This window comes from Scyliorhinus canicula, chromosome 3, assembly GCF_902713615.1.
Source record: "Scyliorhinus canicula chromosome 3, sScyCan1.1, whole genome shotgun sequence".
Taxonomy (NCBI): Eukaryota; Metazoa; Chordata; class Chondrichthyes; order Carcharhiniformes; family Scyliorhinidae; genus Scyliorhinus; species Scyliorhinus canicula.
This window is the reverse complement of record NC_052148.1, coordinates 182356819-182378232: the sequence shown is the minus strand read 5'-3', so window position 1 is coordinate 182378232 and position 21414 is coordinate 182356819. Positions and strand designations below refer to the sequence as shown.

Here is a 21414-nt window from a genome sequence, read left to right as displayed (position 1 = left end):
GATGCTCTTGGCTGCAAAGAACAGTATTCTTGTACCTATATTGTACCCGACCACAACTACATTTCTTTTCACTCCCACAACGAGAATGGACCCCTGGTACCATCTGTATGTTTCTTCATCCTCCCTGATGCCCCTGCTCTCGTCCATGCAGTCTACAAGAACCTCAAACCTGTTTGAGTAGTGCAAGGTTTGAGACTCTTCCAGTGCTACCTTTTAAATCCCCACATCTGCCTCTCATTGTTGCACCTTCCTGTAGCTGAACATGGACCACATTTGAAATAATTGACTTAAGGGATGTGACTGCCTCCTGGAATGAAATGTCCAGTTAACCTTTCTCCCTGATGCATTGCAGTACCGATGCTGGGAGTCCCACTCTTAAATTCTGAGCCAAAGTTCCTCAAGCTGCAGACACTTAACTGTAGTTGTGCTGTTGTGGATTACATTGTGCACCAGCTCTCAGTTGCAACACACACCTGCAACGCTGCCATCTTTATTGTATTTTACTTTTAATCTGATATGTTTGGGTTCTGCATTCTTGCTACCTTTCTTACAAAAGACCTTAACCTTTGAAAATGGACTTTGCAGCTCCAAATTAATGCATTCGCTTTTTTATTCATTCATGGAATGTAGGCATTGCAGTCTGGGCCAGCATTTATTACTCATCTCTGGTTGTCCTTGAGAAGCTGGTGTTGAGCTGCCTTCTTGAACCGTTCAGTCCATGTGGTGTAGGTACAACTCCCACAGTGCTTTTAGGGAGGGAAGTCCAGGGTTTTTATGTAGGAACAGTGATGTATTTCCAAGTCAGGATGGTTAGTGACTTGGAGGGGAACTTGCAGGTGGTGGTGTTCCATGTGTTCTATGTCCTTCTAGATGGTAACATAGTGGTTGTGTGTTTGGAAGGTGCTGTCTCAGGAGCCTTAGTGAGTTCCTAGAGTGCATCTTGTAGATGGCACACATGGCTACTACTATTCATCGGTTGTGGAGGGAGTGAATGTTTGTGGAAGGGATTCCAATCAAGTGGACTGCTTTGTCCTGGATGGTATCAAACTTCTTGATTTGTTGGAGCTGCATTTATCCAAGCAAGGGGAAAATATTCCATCACACTCCTGACTTGTACCTTGGAGATGGTGGACAGGTTTTGCATTGTCAGGAGGTGAGTCACTTGCCGCAAAATTCCTCGCCTCTGACCTGCTCTTGTAGCCGTAGTATTTATTTGGCAAGACCCGTTCAGTTTCTGGTCAGTGATAATCCCCAGGCTGTGATAGTGGTTGGTTCAGTGATGCTAATGTCAAGGGGTGATGGTTGAATTCTCTCTTGTTGGTGATGATCACTGCCTGCCACTTGCACGGCGTGGATGTTACTTGCCATCCTGTAAGCCCAAGCCTGGATATTGTCCATGATATGGGATATTGCTGCATTTGGACAATGACTGCTTCAGTATCTGAGGAGTCACGAATGGTGGTGAACATTGTGCAATGATCAGCGAGCGTAACCAGTTCCGATCTTATGAGGGAAGGATGATCACTGATGAAGTAGCTGACGATCGTTGGGCCTAGGACCTTGCCCTGAGAAACTCCTGCAGTGACCTTCTAGAACTGAGATGATTGACTTCCAACCACCACAAGCATAGAACAGTACAGCACAGAACAGGCCCTTCGGCCTTCGATGTTGTGCCGAGCTTTGTCCGAAACCAAGATCAAGCTATCCCACACCCTATCATTCTGGTGTGCTCCACGTGCCTATCCAATAACCGCTTGCAAGTTCCTAAAGTGTCCGACTCCACTATCACAGCAGGCAGTCCATTCCACACCCGAACCACTCTCTTGAGTAAAGAACCTACCTCGGACATTCCTCCTATGTCTCCCACCCCATACCTAATAGTTATGCCCCCTTGTAACAGCTACATCCACCCGAGGAAATAGTCTTTGAACGTCCACTTTATCTATCCTCCTCATCATCTTATAAACCTCTATTAAGTCGCCTCTCATCCTCCTCCGCTCCAAAGAGAAAAGCTCTAGCTCCTTTCCTCATAAGACCTACCCTCCAAACCAGGCAGCATCCTGGTAAATCTCCTTTGCACCTTTTCCAATGCTTCCACATCCTTCCTATAGTGAGGTGACCAGAATTGCACACAATACTCCAAATGTGATCTGACCAGGGTCCTGTACAGTTGCAGCATAACCCCATAGCTCTTAAACTCAAGCCCCCTGTTAATAAACGCTAACACACTATACGCCTTCTTCACGGCTCTTTCCACTTGAGTGGCAACATTCATCGATCTGTGGACATGGACCCCAAGATCTCTCTGTTCCTCCACATTCCTCAGAACACTGCCGTTGACCCTGTAATCCGCATTCAAATTTGTCCTACCAAAATGAATCACCTCTTACTTATCAGGGTTAAACTCCATCTGCCATTTATCGCCCAGCTCTGCATCCTATCAATGTCTCTTTGCAGCCTACAACAGCCCTCCACCTCATCCACTACTCCACCAATCTTGGTGTCATCAGCAAATTTACTGACCCACCCTTCAGCCCCCTCCTCCAAGTCATTGATAAAAATCCCAAATAGCAGAGGACCCAGCGCTGATCCCTGTGGTACACCACTGGTAACTGGTCTCCAGTCTGAAAATTTTCCATCCACCGCCACCCTCTGTCTTCTATGTGATAGCCAGTTACTTATCCAATTTTCCAAATTTCCCTCTATCCCACACCTCCTTACTTTCTTCATGACCTGGCCATGGGGAACCTTATCAAACACCTTATTGAAATCCATGTATCCGACATCAACTGCTCTACCTTCATCTACAGACTTAATTTCCTCCTCAAAGAATTCAATCAAATTCATGAGGCAAGACTTACCGTTCACAAATCCGTGTTGACTCTCCCGGATTAAGCTGCATCTTTCCAAATGATCATTAATCCTATCCCTCAGGACCTTTTCCATTAACTTACTGACCACCGAAGTAAGACTAACCGGCTTATAATTACCAGGGTCATTCCTATTCCCTTTCTTCAACAGAGGAACAACATTCGCCACCCTCCAGTCCTCTGTCGCTATCCCCGTGGACAGTGAGGACCCAAAGATTAAAGCCAAAGGCTTTGTAATCTCATCCCTCGCCTCCCAAAGAATCCTAGGATATATCCCATCTGGCCCAGGGGACTTCAAAATTGCTGACACATCATCCCTCAGAACATCTACCTCCTCCAGCCTACCTGTCTGTATCACACTCTCATCCTCAAAAACATAGCCCCTCTCCTTGGTGAACACTGAAGAAAAGTATTCATTCAACGCCTCTCCTATCTCTTCTGACTTCATGCACAAGTTCCCACTACTTTCCTTGACTGGCCCTAACCTCACCCTGGTCATTCTTTTATTTCTCACACATGGGTAAAAAGCCTTGGGGTTTTCCTTGATCCAACCGGCCAAGGACTTCTCATGCCCCCTCCGAGCTTTCCTAAGCCCTTTTTTTAGCTCATTCCTTGCAACCCTCAAGCTGAACCTTGTTTTCTCATCCTTGCATACTCTTCCTTTTTCCTCTTGACAAGACATTCAACCTCTTTTGTGAACCATGGTTCCCTCACATGGCCATTTCCTCCCTGCCTGATAGGGACATACCTATCAAGGACACGCAGTATTTGTTCCTTGAACAAGCTCTGCTTTTCATTTGTGCCTTTCTCTGATAGTTTCTGTTCCCATCTTATGCTCCCTAATTCTTGCCTAATCGCATCATAATTCCCCACCCCCAATTATAAACCTTGCCCTGCCGTATGGCCCTATCCCTCTCCATTGCAATAGTGAAAGACACCGAATTGTGGTCACTATCTCCAAAGTGCTCTCCCACAAACAAATCTAACACTTGGCCCGGTTCATTACCCAGTACCAAATCCAATGTGGTCCCACCTCTTGTCGGCCTATCCACATATTGTGTCAGGAAACCCTCCTGCACACACTGTACAAAAACTGCCCCATCCGAACTATTCAACCTATAGAGGTTCCAATCAATATTTCAAAAGTTAAAGTCACCCATGTGATCTTCCTTTATGCCAGATATGATTCCAACCAGTGGAGAGATTTACCTTTGATTCCCATTGACTCTGTCTGTTGTTGCTCACTCATTGTGTATATTACTTTGAAGAGCGAATGGCATGCCTGTAAAAATGTAAAAATAATGAGGCCCGGCAATTAGAGTGAGGGGAAAAGAGTTGTACCAGCATTTAGATATGTTCATTTTTGGTCTAGCACTTACACATGTGCAAACCTCTTGGCATATATATCCATTCATTCAAATGCATACAGGATATTTTAAAAGATAAAAAGAGAATAGATTTCAAGAAAAAAAGCTAAATAATGCCAAGTAACTAGATTAAAAACCAGATTTAACAAAACCATTTAAGCTACTATTAGCTTTTCTCTCTTTCTGCCTTATCCAGACTCTTATGATAGATATAAATAAGTTATGTCTTTATTAATCTATCCATCTTTGTCCTACAACTGTAGACATTGGACTTAAATTTGGGCACCATTTGCAAAGGTACCTTTGCCCTTATTTTTTATCAACAAATTTTGCCTGAAGTAAAACATAACGATCTAATTGCAAATCATACTTTAAAAATAACAATCCGGGCATCACGGTGGTGCATCGGGTTAGCACTGCGGCCTCACGGCGCGAGGTCCCAGGTTCGATCCCGGCTCTGGGTCACTGTCCGTGTGGAGTTTGCACATTCTCCCTGTGTTTGCATGGGTTTTGCCCCCACAACCCAAAAATTTGCAAGCTAGGTGGATTGGACATGCTAAATTGCCCCTTAATTGGAAAAAATGAATTGGGTACTCTAAATTTTAAAAATAATAACAATCGACAAAGACGTCTACACCAAGAAAAAAATAACCAAATATATATTTATGACTGATGAGGAATTAGCTGTGGATTATGATAGCCAAGAAAATAATTGCAAGTAGTAACTTTTGAAATTTTCTTTGCAATTTGTCTGTAGATCATGAAGCTGGAAATTGAAGAAATTGCCGCCCCTAGATCGTTTGTCTTTCTGTGGTGTGGCTCTGGGGATGGTCTTGATCTTGGAAGAGTGGTAGGTTGGCATGCAACAGCAATATGCACCAGAAAGCTCCTTCGTTTATTAAATAGTCTGTTCGTATGATCAATTTGCCTGGTTTACTGTTGACCAGTTGTTTGCCATCAATGGGTGGAGTATGTTGAGTCTTTAGCTGAGTATATAATTCATGCTGATTAATTTAGTCTGCTATTCTTTCTTTGTGTCTAGCATTTGATCAACTTTTTTTTTTGCTGGGATATCTGGGAAACGATACTCTTTTTTTTTCGCAATGCATTTTATATATTAAAATATCCTTTGTTCATTTTATTGCATTAATTCAGCCTACATTTAAAGCAGCTTTTGTATGGTAAACATTTTATCAATACCAGTAGACCCACAGCTCCTGAAAAGACATGATTTCTGGTATGAAAATCTGCACTCTATCCTTCAGGCAAGAACAGTTAATTACCCAAGCATTCCTTTGAAGCTTGTACATTTTGATTATTACCCCTAAGGGCACCTTCCTTTTGTAAACCCTGATTTCTGTTTAGCAATTATGAACCTTGTTTTGTACTGCTTTTAATACCGTTACATATTTGTACATTGTAACAGTTTTTTCCATATGGTTTTAATTAATTTCACTAAGAGTTTCAAAGCACTGTTTGTGCTTTGAATGTAATTACATTTTGATATTGTGGTGACTAAAATGATTACATGATTATACCTTTGTTAACATTGCAATTAAATTCATTTTGAAAGTTGTCCATTTTCTTCATTAAACTGGCAAATTTCTGAGCAAAACAATTAGGATGCACTCGGTGCGTATGTGTCTCACAATTCATCAGCCCTAAATTAATGATGCTAAGTTTCTGTTTTAATTTATTCTAGTGCCTCCGCAAATGGGGGTTCAGGCGTTGTGAGGATATTTGCTGGATCAAAACAAATAAGGATAATCCTGGAAAAACCAAAACCCTGGACCCAAAGGCAGTCTTCCAGCGAACAAAGGCAAGTGTCCTTTCTGACCTCGAGAGCAGCATCTTGTAGAGAGCCCAAACTGTTTCATCGAGCTAGCTCAGAACTCATGCAGTTGCAGAGAAAGAAACACCTGTTTTTTTTCTTCAATTGTCCAATTGAATTATGTGGAAAATTGCAGCTCAGAAAGGATAATTAATTCCTTGCCAATTCCTATCGTCTTTGGTGTGAGATAATATGGAAGGCATAGTTTGCTTCTCTGATTTGCTTTCTGAAGTTCTTTTTTAGCTTTATGAATAATTATTCACTTGACTATTGTGCCAATTGAAATGCAGAGTGGGAGGAGTGGAAAAGGCCTTGAAATTGACTCCCCAGTAAAATTTTCACAAAGTTCCAATACGTTATTTTGCACTTCCCTGTTGCTGTAACTGATAGCTCCTAGTTTATCACCTCTGTGCTTCAATAAAAATGCATTTCAATTCCGATTTATAAGTTAACTATAGTCTATCCAAATATAACCAAAATCTTTTCAAAAAAAATCTGATCCCACATGAAACGTACTGTTTGCATTTCAAGAACTAGATTTCAGTTAATATTTTCTAATTATAAAATGTGCTTTTTCTTAAAATAGTCTATCGTGAAAGTTTCTAATAAAGAAACAGTGTTGTCACTTTTTTTTGAGATGTGGACTTGTAATCGCAATTCTCTTCATAAAAGGCTTTTGAGGATTGTGCCAGTGGAGAATAGGTAATTCACCATGGGGAGGGAAGAAAGTGTCACTTTTTATAATAGCTGTCGTAGGGAGCATGGGAAAAGGCCCAGGACAATAGCTGCCAGCTGGTTTCAGTGCTAATGTTGGATGCTGCGAGGAAATCTATTCGATAAACTCAATCTTCAAAATGATGATTTGAAGAAGCAGGATGAGAACAAAATGATCATTGGACCGTCTGTAACATGGCAGCAATACTACTTCAATCCTGAGTGTTTACCCACGGTGCCTGATGAAGCAATCTCTTCATCATAAAACCAACACCATGTTTAAATCTGCAAAGCCATTCCTTCTGCTTCTGATACTTGGTATTAAAACTTGTTGAATATTAACGTTAGTTTATTTTGCATAATAAACTCATTCTTTATTGTTACACTCATAGAATTTAAAGCATATTTATACTCATTTTGATTTGGAATCTGTTGTCCATGTGAAAGTAGGCTTTATATTTGCCAAAAGTGTAGTTTTACAGCAAAAAAGCTATTTTCTCTCTCTGGATTATCAATAATTAAGTTATTTTATATTCAGTACTTTAATTTATTTGAAAACAAAACTTTTCATGATCAATTCTTACAACATAGTGGCCTGAATCTCCTGTTATGGGGAGCGGTGCATGTGTTATTATAACCCGCTGAAGCATCTTGGGACCCGAAGGAACTCCAGAAACATGCACATTCATGGTATTTAGGCAGGAAGTTTAAACTTCCAATTGCCATATTTGCCCTGCCTGGATTGCTGCATAATTCCTTAGGGTAGCGGAATCAGATAGCCAGAACCAGAGACTTGGGCGTTTTTCCCTATGTTAGTTTTTATGTATATTTACCTCTATATTTTTCAGTGCATGTGTAAAGCCTTGCTACGGAGCATTAGGTATTTCTGAAATAAATTAGCTGGGGTGTCAAAAGCAGCATGGCAACAAATCTAACATTCACCATCCCCATTCCTGCATTTTTCAACCACCCCCCATTTTTACCCCCACCCCGGGCCCAGCGAACCACACCATCTGGCAATGTTCACACACCACACACCCATGTGCCCTGTCCCAGTTAATGTTAATTCATTCATGCACCGTATCCTACCAAGGTTAACTCACCCCAGCACCCGGTGCTGTAAACAATAGGTGCCCACACCTTTTTGTATTCCAGCCAGCATTTTGTTATGATATGACAGGTGATAAGTGCCAAGCTGCCTAAATCCCAAAGAGAAACTTGAACAAGCTATCACAACTATTTGCAATTTGTATTTTAACAAAAAGTATCTGAAGGAGAAAATTCTAAGCCACTGTGATGATTCTAAAAACTAAATTTAAACATTTATTTTAAGAATTTTAAATAATAAGGAAAAAATAAAACCTAAACATCCCTATTAGGTAACAGTCCAATTCCAGTAATACCGTAAATCGTTGTTGTCATAGAAGCAGTCTTGCACATGCTTTTTTTTTCTCTCGTGCAATACTGAGAAGCCAAAGTGTGTCCCTCTTTTAAATATTTTTTTCCCCTTTCACCTTTAATTCTATTCTACATTTCCTTTAGAAATGTCTTTTCTCAGAATTTACAGGTCTATGTTATCTTATTTTGAATAAAAGTAAAATTACTACTTTGCTTCATCCATTTACGATCTATGCCAATTGCACATGTTCCTTCTGAAATACAATAGTTAACTTCAAGTCACTTCCCTTATCTTCCAAAAGTAAACTTTTATTCACGTTACCCACCGGTACTCCATCTTATCTCTGCTTATCTCCACTTTAAATTACTTGCTTTCACACCTAACTCCTTTTTGATGGTCTGAACCTTACAGTCTGCGGTCTTTAATTAAATTAATCACACCCATACTTGACTAGACAACCCTATTTCACAGCATACCACCGTAATGTTGGAAAAGATTTTTTTTTTACAATTCCATTTGTCATTACTCTTTGTACCTTTGTACTAGCACGTAACTAGATTTGTGCACCTAGACACCTAAATCCTTTCAGTTTCAATGGTTCCTAATCTCATTTTAGTTGTTTTGTGGGATGTGAACATCGCACGCAAGGCCAGCATTTATTGTCCAACTGCAATTGCCCTGGAGAAGTTGGTGGTGTGGTGCCACCTTGAACTGGTGTACCCACAGTGCATTTTTTTCTGCTGTGGTTTGATATGATGTGGAGATGCCGGCGTTGGACTGGGGTGAGCACAGTAAGAAGTCTTACGACACCAGGTTAAAGTCCAACAGGCTTGTTTCAAACACTAGTTTTCGGAGCACTGCTCCTTCCTCAGGTCAATCATGTTGATAGTGAGGAGGAGAGCTATAGGCTACATGAAAATAGCAATAGACAATGTCAATAGGCTGGTTAGGTGAACAAAAAACTTAGAAGTACACAGGAGTGCATGCCCGACAAGCAGGATGTGTAGTTACAAAGTCAATGGTTCATGGTTACAAAGTCAAAATATTATTAGCTGAGGCATAAAATATCAGCGTAGAGAGGTTATGTTACAACTGCATGAAATAATAGTTTGCGCTAGATACAGGAAAATGTGATTGCTCTAGAAAAGAGTGCACTGGAGATTTACAATGCTATTGTAAGACTTCCTCCTGTGGTTTGATATAACAGTGATTGGCTAGGCCACATCAGAGGGCAGTTAAGAGTCAACCATATAAGCTGTGGACCTGGAATGTAGATCACGCCAAGTAAGGATGACTGAGTTCCTCCCCTGATGGGCATTAGTGAAAAAGGTGGGTTTTAACAACAATATAGTAGTTTCATGGTGGTCATTATTGAGGCTAGCATTTTATTTCAGAAAATTAATTTTCACATTTAAGAAAATATTCTGATTTGTTTTTTCTTTCATCTAGTATGGTTGGACTCATAGTTCCCCATTGTTAAGGATACTGGACCAGACCCCAATTTATGTTAGGGTACCAGGTGAAAAACCCAAACAATTTGTAAAACTGTGATTCACCCCAGGAGTGGTGACCCTGACCAATTGTTTTTTTTTTTTATTTTAAAACGAGCTTTAAGTTAAACACGGAATTAACCACATTAACATTAACCAAATAGCTTAACAGTTAAACATTTCTTAAATAAAAGGAAAATCTTGAACTTATGTCCTATAAATATTCCAAGCAAGCAACCCTGTACAGTTCAAATGCCACTTATAAATTAAGTTAACAGAACAGATGTACCTGTTGTTCTGTGCAGGCCTTTGGAGAGAGACCCTTTCAAGAACAGATCAAGTATACTTCTGTCTTGTACGAACCGTCTGCTCAATGTAACAGCATTTGGCAAAACAGCAAACTACAGGAAGACTTGGATCTTCCCATTAATTACATCATCTGTATCCCACTGAGATGTCCCATCATCCTCTTAGCTAGGATTAAGTATGGTCCCTCATAAATTATCTACTCTCCAGGGAATTTCCACCAATCAAAACAATTCCCATTAACCATCTCTCTGAAAACAAGTAAATGTTTAAAATCAATCGTTATTTCGCCTTTTACGACTCCTTAATTACAGTTTTAGTAGACACACTATGGTAATATATTAAAGCAGGGTCTTTAATAATAATACTTACAAATTTGAAATATAATATATAATTTCTACCCTGATCACATCATATTGCGCTCCCCTCTTGTAACAGTTTACTCCTTTTGTAACACCCTGTGCCTATTTACACAATTAACCATACCATGGATGGCACAGTGGTTATCACTATTCGGTGTCGAGTTTACGCATTCCACCCGTGTCTGTGTGGGTTCCCTCCGGGTGCTCTGGCTTCCTCCCATAACCCAAAGATGAGCGGGTTAGGTAGATTGACCATGATCAATGCACGGGACTACACGAATTGGGGGGGGGGGGGGGGGGGGGGGGGGGGGAGACGCGAGGTGAGCCGGGATAGATGCTCTTTCGGAGAATCGATACAGATGCGATGAGCCAAATGGCCGCCTTCTACACTGCAGGGATTCTATGGATTTTACTTGGCCATTTGCACACTTGGTTATATAATAATCTGTTTCTTTATTCAAGTCATTGATATATATGGTGACAAGACGAGGGCCCCTGTACATAAGACTCATGAACTTTTAGCCCAGTTCCCTTGGAAGTGAGACTGGGTGAAATTACTTTCCTATTCCTTCAAAAGGAGAAATGGTTCCAGAGAGATGGGCTTATTTGTGCTTTCAAGTAAAACATTTTGGGAACTTGGAGAGGAAAGAGAAATGATGATCCAACATTCACAACGTTAACATAGAATCCAAGGGAAAGTGAGAAGTTGGATCCAAAATATGCTCAATGGGAGGAGGCAAAAGGTTTTGGAAGATTGATGGATGTTTTTATGACAGGAAAGCTGTTTACAGTGGGGTTTCCTGGGCTCCCCACTAGGTCCTCTGCTTTGCATGGTATATATCGGTGATATAGACATAAACGTAGGGGACATGATTGAGAGGTTTGCCAATGGCCCAATTGGCAAAATTGTTGATAGTGAGGAGGAGAGCTATAGGCTACATGAAAATAGCAATAGACAATGTCAATAGGCTGGTTAGGTGAACAAAAAAGTGATAATGAAATTCAATTCAGAAGTGTGAAGTAATCCATTTGGGGTTGGCAAAAAAGGCAAGGAAATGGTAGGGTACTTAGAAGTACACAGGAGTGCATGCCCACCAAGCAGGATGTGTAGTTACAAAGTCAAGTTCATGTTACAAAGTCAAAATATTATTAGCTGAGGCATAAAATATCAGCATGAAATAATAGTTTGCGCTAGATACAGGAAAATGTGATTTCTCTAGAAAAGAGTGCACTGGAGATTTACAATGCTATTGCCAGGACTGGAAAATTTAAACTTTGAGTAAAGATTGAAAAGGTTGGTGGTGTTTTCTTTCAAGATTGGAGGCTCAAGGAAGAATTAATTAAGTTGCATAAAATTAGCAGAGAAGTAACTAACCAGGGGACACAGATTTAAAGTAACTGGATTAGAGCAGAGTTGAGAGAGATATTCACCCATAGGGCAGTGGGAGTCTGGAACTCGCTGCCTGAAAGGATGAGAGAGGGAGAAACCCTCATTGCATTTAAAAAGATCTTCGATATGTGTTTGAAATGCTGTAATCTAAAAGCAATGTCAATTTCTTTCAACTGACGTAATCAGGATGGACTGCATCCTGTGCTCTAGATTTCTATGATTCCATAAAGGTTGATCCTGAAAAACATTTAGTGTATGAGCAACACATCGATTATGAAATGTTTAATTTGATAGAGGCAATAACATTTTTAGAACAAAATAAATTGCAGCCACGAGTAATTTACAGCATTGGTTTACTGTAAAAACATTAATATGCTTCATAAGCAACTTTGTCATTTCTAATGTATTAATTTAATTTTCCAGGAGCATTGCCTAATGGGTATCAAAGGAACAGTTCGTAGAAGTACAGATGGTGATTTTATCCATGCAAATGTAGACATTGACCTTATTATTACAGAAGAGCCAGAGATTGGGAACCTTGAAAAACCAGTGGAAATATTTCATATTATTGAACATTTCTGTCTGGGGCGAAGAAGGTTGCACGTCTTTGGAAGGGATAGCACAATAAGACCAGGTAGGTGACTTCTAAAATTTAACAGGAAAAATATTTTTAAATCATTGTAAGCTTTGAATTGAAATGATGTGCATACTGTTCCTTTGTATAATCTTTAAGATAATTGATGAAAAATAAAACTGCAGCATCTAAAGATATTTTCTTGGCTCTTGTAATGAGTCATGATAAACTCACTGAGGCAAACAAACTTGAGAAGTTCCAGATTAAGTTCCTGGTGTGTTCCCTGTGGTTTATCTCCGCTGGGTCAGCAGTTTTGGTCTTGCATTCGGCCAAGGTGTGTAGACATGACCTATTAGCAATTGAGGGAGTGTGGATGGTGTTGGAAATTGGAAAGGAAAAGAAAGTCTGAAACTCAGTTTCATGTCTGCCCCCAAAAGGTGGCACCTCCAACAATGCAGCGCTTCCCCTGGAGTGTTAGCCTTGAATTCTATTGTGCTCAAAGCCCTCCGGCTGGCGATAAAATAAAAGATCTCCGTAAACCTATCTTCTTGTTGTTTTTAAAGTTATTTTAAATGTGTACACTAGACTTGGTGGCATGGCAAGTTCCTTTTGTGCTGCATGTTAGTGAACCAGGTTTAACAAGGTTTTAGCAGATTTTAGATGTATTGAATTGGCATGGTTGGATGAGAATTTATGACCTCTTGGTTTGCTAGACCTGTAAAATATCCATTAATCCGTCACATTGTGTATCTATGTAAATGTTTGGCCATCGAGTTGGGACAGTTGTGGGCTCTTTTGTAACGCTGCTCTCGTTGTTGTAGGTCAGCTTCCAGCTTCTCCATGAAAAGTGGCATTAGTACACCAATAACAAAGTAGTGGGGCAGCACGGTAGCATGGTGGTTAGCATAAATGCTTCACAGTTCCAGGGTCCCAGGTTCGATTCCCGGCTGGGTCACTGTCTGTGTGGAGTCTGCACGTCCTCCCCGTGTGTGCGTGGGTTTCCTCCGGGTGCTCCGGTTTCCTCCCACAGTCCAAAGATGTGCGGGTTAGGTGGATTGGCCATGCTAAATTGCCCGTAGTGTCCTAAAAAAGTAAGGTTGGGTTACGGGTATAGGGTGGATACGTGGGTTTGAGTAGGGTGATCATTGCTCAGCACAACGGGCCTGTTCTGTGCTGTACTGTTCTATGTTCTAGTGCAGCAGCACTCCAGTGTAGTTTCCATTGATTAAGCGCATTTTAAATTGAGAAACCTATATATTCTTTTAAAGTAAGCTGCCAAGCTAGAAGTGAGGTAAAATGTATACATTTTTCAAATATTTTTCTTAATTTTAACTTCATTTATCATATTGTTCAGGTGAATTGTGTTATTTTTATGCATCTTTCCATGCCTGGCTTTTTGTATAATGGGGTCCCAGAACTGCATTGGACACTCACTCTAGCATAACACAAGTTTTATACATTACTTCATGCTTTTATTAAATATAAAACCTGGAATTCCGTGTAACATTTTCATAGTCGTTACAAGTTATCCATCTTTGAAGATCTAAAACAGAGGAGAATTTGAGGGTGTTAACCGTCATCTCAACGTTATGGTCATACCTTTAACAGTTCAATAACTGGATTTTTTTTCCCTTTTTTATTTGCCTTGAATATTTATAACTTAAAATTACATCATTTTGAAATAAATTTGCATTTGTTTCAATTTTTCTTAATGTTCTTCTTTCCTCGCATTAGGATGGCTCACCGTGGGTCCTAGTCTTACAAACAGTAATTTTAATGCTGAAGTTTACAGTTCGTACTTTACTGGTACTAATGTGCATCTGACTGGCTGCACGGAAGAGATTGAGAGGCTTCGTCCCAAATCACCACCTCCAAAATCTAAATCTGATAGAGGAGGTGGAGCCTCTAGAGGTGGAGGAAGAGGCGGGCCTTCAGCAGGACGTGGGGAGAGAGGAAGAGAAAGAAACAGAGGAAATTTCAGAGGAGAAAGAGGAGGATTCAGAGGTCGAGGAGGTGCCCATAGAGGAGGATTTGCTCGGTGATGACAGTTTGCTGTGGAAGCCTAAAATATCTTCAGTTGAAATGACAATGAGGAGCAGGATTTCAGAATCACTGTCTGAAATAATCAGTGCTCTACTTTTCTACCTTTTTTGACATGTACTATTTAACCATGGAATATACTTCCATAAAAATAAAATGTACACAGGCAAGTTGTGCATTCTCGTCATGAAAAACATTTTGTAATGATCATAAGTATAGTGCAGTCGCCTTTAAATCTGATACTGTAATTCAGATTGTTCTCCAATTTAAAACTCATTGCAAAGTTTTTTAAAGCTGTAATATCTCAATTCAACCTTGTACGGTTTAAAAAGTTCAGAAGCTAAATACAGTATTTGAGTTAGTTGTTTTGAAGTTATTTGTGTTTTGTCCTTGTATATACCCTTGGTACATGTTTTCAGTTTGATCTTTTTAGTGACAGAAATGTAGTGCAGATTTCTTTGTAAATGGATGCTAAATAAAAAGCAGCTCCTCCCAAGACCCACTCAAAATGGGTCGAATAACCTATTGTTGAGTAACATGCTGTCAACTTCAGTCTAATCATTGGAGCCAAGACTATGTCCCCAGTACACTCTGCTATTAAAATACAGCAAGGTTATTATAACCCTTGGAGTCTAACAACATTCCAATATGTAGGAAAAAATAAGATCGGGCAATAGCAGCTGTGCACACTTGTATTTCAACCCTCAGTAAAATTTCAAAGGTAAGTGCACAATGCTAGTCTGCCATACATTGTAATGCTACCTCTTTAAAGCTCCAGTTTATAAACATATATAAATTAATAAAGCTTTGCATTTCTTACACAGCACATTTATTAAAGTAAGTAAAGCAGAATGTTCAGCTTGTTTTAGATAATGCTACAATGCTGTAGTTTTTTTCTAAAATTCTGATCCTTGCATTTTCCATTACCATTTCTTGTTAAGTTTCACAGTAATATTTCATCAAAAATGATCAATGTGCAACATCTAGTAAGAAATTGTCGGAGAGGTATACATCTAGTAGTGACAAATTGGGACACAACAGATCGTTGTAGAGTGGATGACAAGAAACAAATTACTGGAAGAGAAATCTCTAAGTGAGTAGCAAGAAGCCATGGGACCATATAAATTACAGAGCAAATGACTGCAAAAGCTATCAAATTCAATTAACTTTACTTTCTAAGTAAATCATACCGTCAGCCACAGAGGTTTGTACATATCTGTTATGTCACTGTCTTTTAGTATCAGTTGAGCTCTTATTTTTAATATAGAAGTCTTATCTTTTATTTTTTTAACCAAACAAGAATGAAGATTTTCAAGAACTATGCCAGGTTAAAACTGATTGTTACGATAGTCAAATCTATTTGATGTCTTCAACTTTTGTTGAGGGATATCACAAAGTCTAAACGGGTTTCCCCTTTTTATTCCACCAGTATGTAAAGTTGACGAATCAAGCTATGTAGGCAATCTCTGACCTGTTAAGATAAACACGATTAAAATGAATTTTGACGTTCTTGGTTTCCAACAGTGTATTTTGGAATTGTTAACTTTATCATTTGAATTGATGCTTTAAAAGTACACCATGTGAATTTTTGGTACTTGAAACATTGTATTTAAATTCTTTAAGTACAGAATGAATTTATGGCGTGTCACAGTTTTAAATGCATGCTTTAAATATGCGAATTGTGATGAACTGTAGTTCAATATAATCTAACCAGATAAAATTGTTTTACAACACTGATAATTTGCAGATTATTTTTTTAACATGTTAAGATACTTGACTGAACTTTTCTTTACTGATGTTACAGGTGACAAATACTTGGTGCATGTTTTTAAAAACTGAATAAATTAATTTTTTTCAAATTTAAGTCAACTTGTATTTGCCTTCAGACTTTGCGAACTTTGGTCTAGATACTCAATGTTCATAGAGGTTGAGTACACCTGAGGTTCCCACTCAAAAAGAAATTCCAGCCAGTCAATCTTTCAGATCTTGTCCACAGACTAATTGCTTTTATTCATAAAGCTCCATTAGCAATTAGGAAAATCTGCTATCTAAATAGGAAACTCATCCAAACACACTTGTCCAGATCTTCCAGTCTCCGAATTGTTGAATACCAAACATACCCCATATTATGTGCAATTGGACCCCAGGGAAGTCCCAACGTAAGGACTGAGTTAGCATTGGACACCTCAAGAGGGTTCCAACTTGGTTAGCTGGATAGTTCCCCAGTAGATAATAAAAACCATGGGTACGATTCGCCATTTCAGAAACTAAGTGTTGATGCTGAGACTGAATAGGTGAAATTCTCGGACTAAATTGGTGCTGGTCCCGGTGCAATTCATGATCCATTAATGCCACGTGGAAGAAGATCGATTCCAATGAAAAAAGGTGTTCGATTCGCCGGGGTCAGGATCGCCACTCGAGAGGCTGACAAGCTGCAGCAGTATATTACCACTCCACTTCCCACACACAAGTCATCCCAGCTAACAAGATGGCAGCACAGATAACGGCACCTCAGTTTGCAGGTGCCGTACTGGAGACCCTGCTGGACCCATGGAGGAGAGGTAGGCCACCTGTTCCCCGGGGAGGGAAGGAGGCTGCTACCCGCCGCCGTACACTGGGCTTGGGCGCAGGTGGCGTGAGCTCCAAAGGCCCCACCGCCAGAACTGGCCAGCAGTGCTGAAAGAAGCTGCACAACCCCAGGATGAGTAGGCAACACTACCACTGGCATCAACCCCTGTCCCACACACCCATTAACCCGAACCTGGAGGGCGAACCAACCTCACCTGTCAGCAGTGTGCTTGTTCCCAACCCTGCATCATACCAGCTGCCTTGTCTGGGTGGCCTCGCCGAACCTGCAGCCCCTCACCGCAGCAGAGCGGTGGGCACTGCACCTGGTTGAATGTTGGCATCGGGCAGACAAGTGAGATCCCGCTGTGCTGCAATTTCCCATGGCATGATTGGCACAACCCTCTCACCACCATCCCAACCATGCATCACATCTTGTGCCTTGCAGGATCAATTGGCGGTGGAGTGTACCCCAACCACCAAGCAGATTCCAGTGATGAGAAGGTGAGGGATAACGAAGGGAGACTCCAACCGTCAGCCCGAGATACCCCGGAGCACCAGTCTGGGGACGACACTGACTTCCAGTCACAGCTGGCTCCCGCCACCCTCCACCAGGTGACACAGTAACTGAGTGATGTTGCACAGTCCCAGAGGGAGGTGGCTCAGTCCCTGTGCTCCATGGCCGCGAACATGGAGACCCCATGTTGAGACCAGAGCAGACCTCTAGCAGTGGCAGGGGAGCCCCAGTACAAGAGTATGCTCCGGTTGCACCCCTATGCAACAGAGTAGCCTGGGGGCTATTAAGCAACCTGAGGGAGGAGGTGGGGATGGGCCCCGTGCATGTAACTCCTGCAGGGGAGGTGCTAGAACACCACCGTGCCTAGAACCTCTTCCCCCCCCCCCCCCCCTCCCATCCCTGTCCCTGGCGCATCCAGTGGGCAGCAGGCAGATAGCAGCCTGGCACCACGCGACTTGGGGCACCCGAGCGACATCCAGGCCCGGTTGTTCCGAAGGGGGCCCTGGTCACAGAGCCGGCATCACAGGCCGCCTCCACTCCTGATGTATTGCCTGGTGGGGGATCCACCGAGATGTACCATTAGGCCCCATAAGCCAGAAAGGTAGATAGCACGTTCAGTGAGTTGGTCACACCGCAGATTAGAATTGATGAGGGAGACAGGGAATGGGTGACCAAAAGGCAGAGAAAGAGCAGGAAGGCAGTGCAGGTGTCCCCTGCGGTCATCTCCCTCCAAAACCGGTATACCGTTTTGGATACTGTTGGGGGAGATGACTCACCAGGGGAAGGCAGTAGTAGCCAGGCTCATGGCACCGTGGCTGGCTCTGCTGCACAGAAGGGCGGGAAAAAGACTGGCAGGGCTATAGTCATAGGGGATTCAATCGTAAGGGGAGTAGACAGGCGTTTCTGTGGTCGAAAACGAGACTCCCGAATGGTATGTTGCCTCCCGGGTGCACGGGTAAGGGATGTCTCAGATCGGCTGCAGGGCATACTGAAGGGGGAGGGTGAACTGCCAGTTGTCGTGGTGCATATAGGCACCAACGATATAGGTAAAAAAGGGGATGAGGTCCTACAATCAGAATTTAGGGAGTTAGGAGATAAGTTTAAAAAGTAGGACCTCAAAGGTAGTAATCTCAGGATTGCTACCAGTGCCACGAAACAGTCAGAGTAGAAATTTAAGAATAGTCTGAATGAATACGTGGCTTGAGAGATGGTGCAGGAGGGAGGGGTTCAGATTTTTAGGACATTGGAACCAGTTCTGGGGGCGGTGGGACCATAAAAAATCGGATGGTCTACACCTGGGCAGGACTGGAACCAATGTCCGAGGGGGTGTTTTTGCTAACACTGTTGGGGAGGTTTTAAACTAATGTGGCAGGGGGTTGGGAACCAGATTAGGAAGTTAGAGGTCAGTAAAGAAGCAGTAACTAAAGCCAGTAAGGTACTGGATAATAAACTCAATGTGACTAAGGGGAAGAGTAGACAGGGAAGAAATGATAATCACAAAGAGATAGGTGGTCTGAGGTGCATTTGTTTTAGTGCGAGAAGTGTAGCAGGTAAGGCAGATGAATTTAGGGCTTGGATTAATATCTGGGAATATGATGTTGGCATTACTGAGACTTGGTTGAAGGATGGGCAGGACTGGCAACTAAATATCCCAGGGTATAGATGCTTCAGGAGGGATAGAGAGGGAGGTAAAAGGGGTGGAGGAGTTGCATTACTGGTCAGAGATGATAACACAGCTGTGATTAAGGAGGGCACGATGGAGGATTCGAGCACTGAGGCAATATGGACAGAGCTAAGAAATAGGAAGAGTGCAGTAACATTGTTAGGACTTTACTATAGGCCTCCCAAAAGCGAGCGTGAAGTAGAGGTACAAATATGTAGACAGATTATAGAACAATGTAGGAGCAATAGGGTGGTTGTGATGTGAGATTTTAACTTCCCCAACATTGAATGGGACTCATGTAGTGTTGGAGGCGTAGATGGAGCAGAATTTGTAAGGAGCATCCAGGAGAGTTTTTTAGAGCAGTATGTAAATAGACCAACTCGGGAAGGGGCCATACTGGACCTGGTATTGGGGAATGATCCCGACCAGGTGGTTGACGTTTCAGTCGGCGATTACTTTGGGAATAGCGATCACAATTCTGTAAGTTTTAGAATACTCATGGACAAAGATGAGAGTGGTCCTAAAGGAAGAGTGCAAAATTGGGGAAAGGCCAACTATAACAAAATTCGGCAGGAGCTCGGGAATGTGGACTGGGAGCAGCTGTTTAAAGGTAAATCTACATTTGAAATGTGGGAGTCTTTTAAGGAAAGGTTGATCAGAGTGCAGGACAGACATGTTCCTGTAAAAATGAGAGATAGAAATGGCAAGATTAGCAAACCATGGGTGACGGGTGGAAGACTAGCTAAGATGAAAAAGGAAGCATATGTAAGATCGAGGCGACTCAAAACTGATGAAGCTTTGGAGGAATATCGGGAAAGTAGGACAAATCTCAAACGCGCAATAAAGAGGGCTAAAAGGGGTCATGAAATATCTTTGGCTAACGGGGTTAAGGAAAATCCCAAAGCCTTTTATTTGTATATAAGGAGCAAGAGGGTAACTAGAGAAAGGATTGGCCCACTCAAAGACAAAAGAGGGAATTTATGCGTGGAGTCAGAGGAACTGAGTGAGCTTCCCAATGAGTACTTTGCATCGGTGTTCACCAAGGAGAGGGACATTATGGATGTTGAGGCTAGGGATGGATGTTTAAATACTCTAGGTCATTTCGGCATAAGGAAGGGGGAGGTTGTGGGTATTCTAAAAAGCATTAAGGTGGACAAGTCCCCAGGACCGGATGGGATCTATCCCAGGTTACTGAGGGAAGCGAGGGACGAAATAGCTGGGGCCTTAACAGATGTCTTTGCAGCATCCTTGAGCATGGGTGAGGTCCCGGAGGACTGGAGAATTGCTAATGTTGTCCCTTTGTTTAAGAAGGGTAGTAGGGATAATCCAGGGAATTATAGACCTGTGAGCTTGACGTCAGTGGTAGGCAAACTGTTGGAGAAGATACTGAGGGATAGGATCTATTCACATTTGGAAGAAAATAGACTTATCAGTAATAGGCAACATGGTTTTGTGCAGGGAAGGTCATGTCTTACAAACCTAATAGAATTCTTTGAGGAAGTGACAAAGTTAATTGATGAGGGAAGGGCTGTAGATGTCATATACATGGACTTCAGTAAAGCATTTGATAAAGTTTCCCATGGCAGATTGATGGAAAAAGTGAAGTCATATGGGGTTAGCTAGATGGATAAAGAACTGGCTGGGCAACAGGAAACAGAGTAGTGGTGGAAGGGAGTGTCTCAAAATGGAGAAAGGTGACTAGTGGTGTTCCACAGGGATCCGTGCTCGGACCACTGTTGTTTGTGATATACATAAATGATCTGGACGAAGGTATAAGTGGTCTGATGAGCAAGTTTGCAGATGATACTAAGATTGGTGGAGTTGCAGATAGCGAGGCGGACTGTCAGAGAATACAGCAAAATATAGATAGATTGGAGAGTTGGGCAGAGAAATTGCAGATGGAGTTCAATCCAGGCAAATGTGAGGTGATGCATTTTGGAAGATTTAACTCAAGAGCAGACTATATGGTCAATGGAAGAGTCCTGGGGAAAATTGATGTCCAGAGAGATCTGGGAGTTCAGGTCCATTGTACCCTGAAGGTGGCAACGCAGGTTGATAGAGTGGTCAAGAAGGCATACAGTATGCTTGCCTTCATCGGACGGGGTATTGAGTACAAGAGTCAGCAGGTCATGTTACAGTTGTATCGAACTTTGGTTAGGCCACATTTGGAATACTGCGTGCAGTTCTGGTCGCCACATTACCAGAAGGATGTGGATGCTTTAGAGAGGGTGCAGAGGAGGTTCACCAGGATGTTACCTGGTATGGAGGGTGCTAGCTATGAAGAAAGGTTGAGTAGATTAGGATTGTTATCGTTGGAAAGACGGAG

General features: G+C 41.8%; 1 protein-coding gene across 2 annotated transcripts in view; it reads left to right on the top strand.

Annotated features, from left to right (window-relative positions):
- The window catches only part of mettl14 (methyltransferase like 14), a 98624-nt gene extending 82422 nt beyond the window's left edge, over nt 1-16202 (top strand). For both annotated transcript variants that reach the window (XM_038791863.1, XM_038791862.1), the window contains 4 exons: nt 4995-5087; nt 5940-6056; nt 12153-12363; nt 14038-16202. In XM_038791863.1, coding sequence (XP_038647791.1) covers nt 4995-5087; nt 5940-6056; nt 12153-12363; nt 14038-14345 — 729 coding nt within the window. In that variant the 3' untranslated portion in view covers nt 14346-16202. The remainder of the gene's footprint in view (nt 1-4994; nt 5088-5939; nt 6057-12152; nt 12364-14037) is intronic.
- Nucleotides 16203-21414: the final 5212 nt, after the last annotated feature.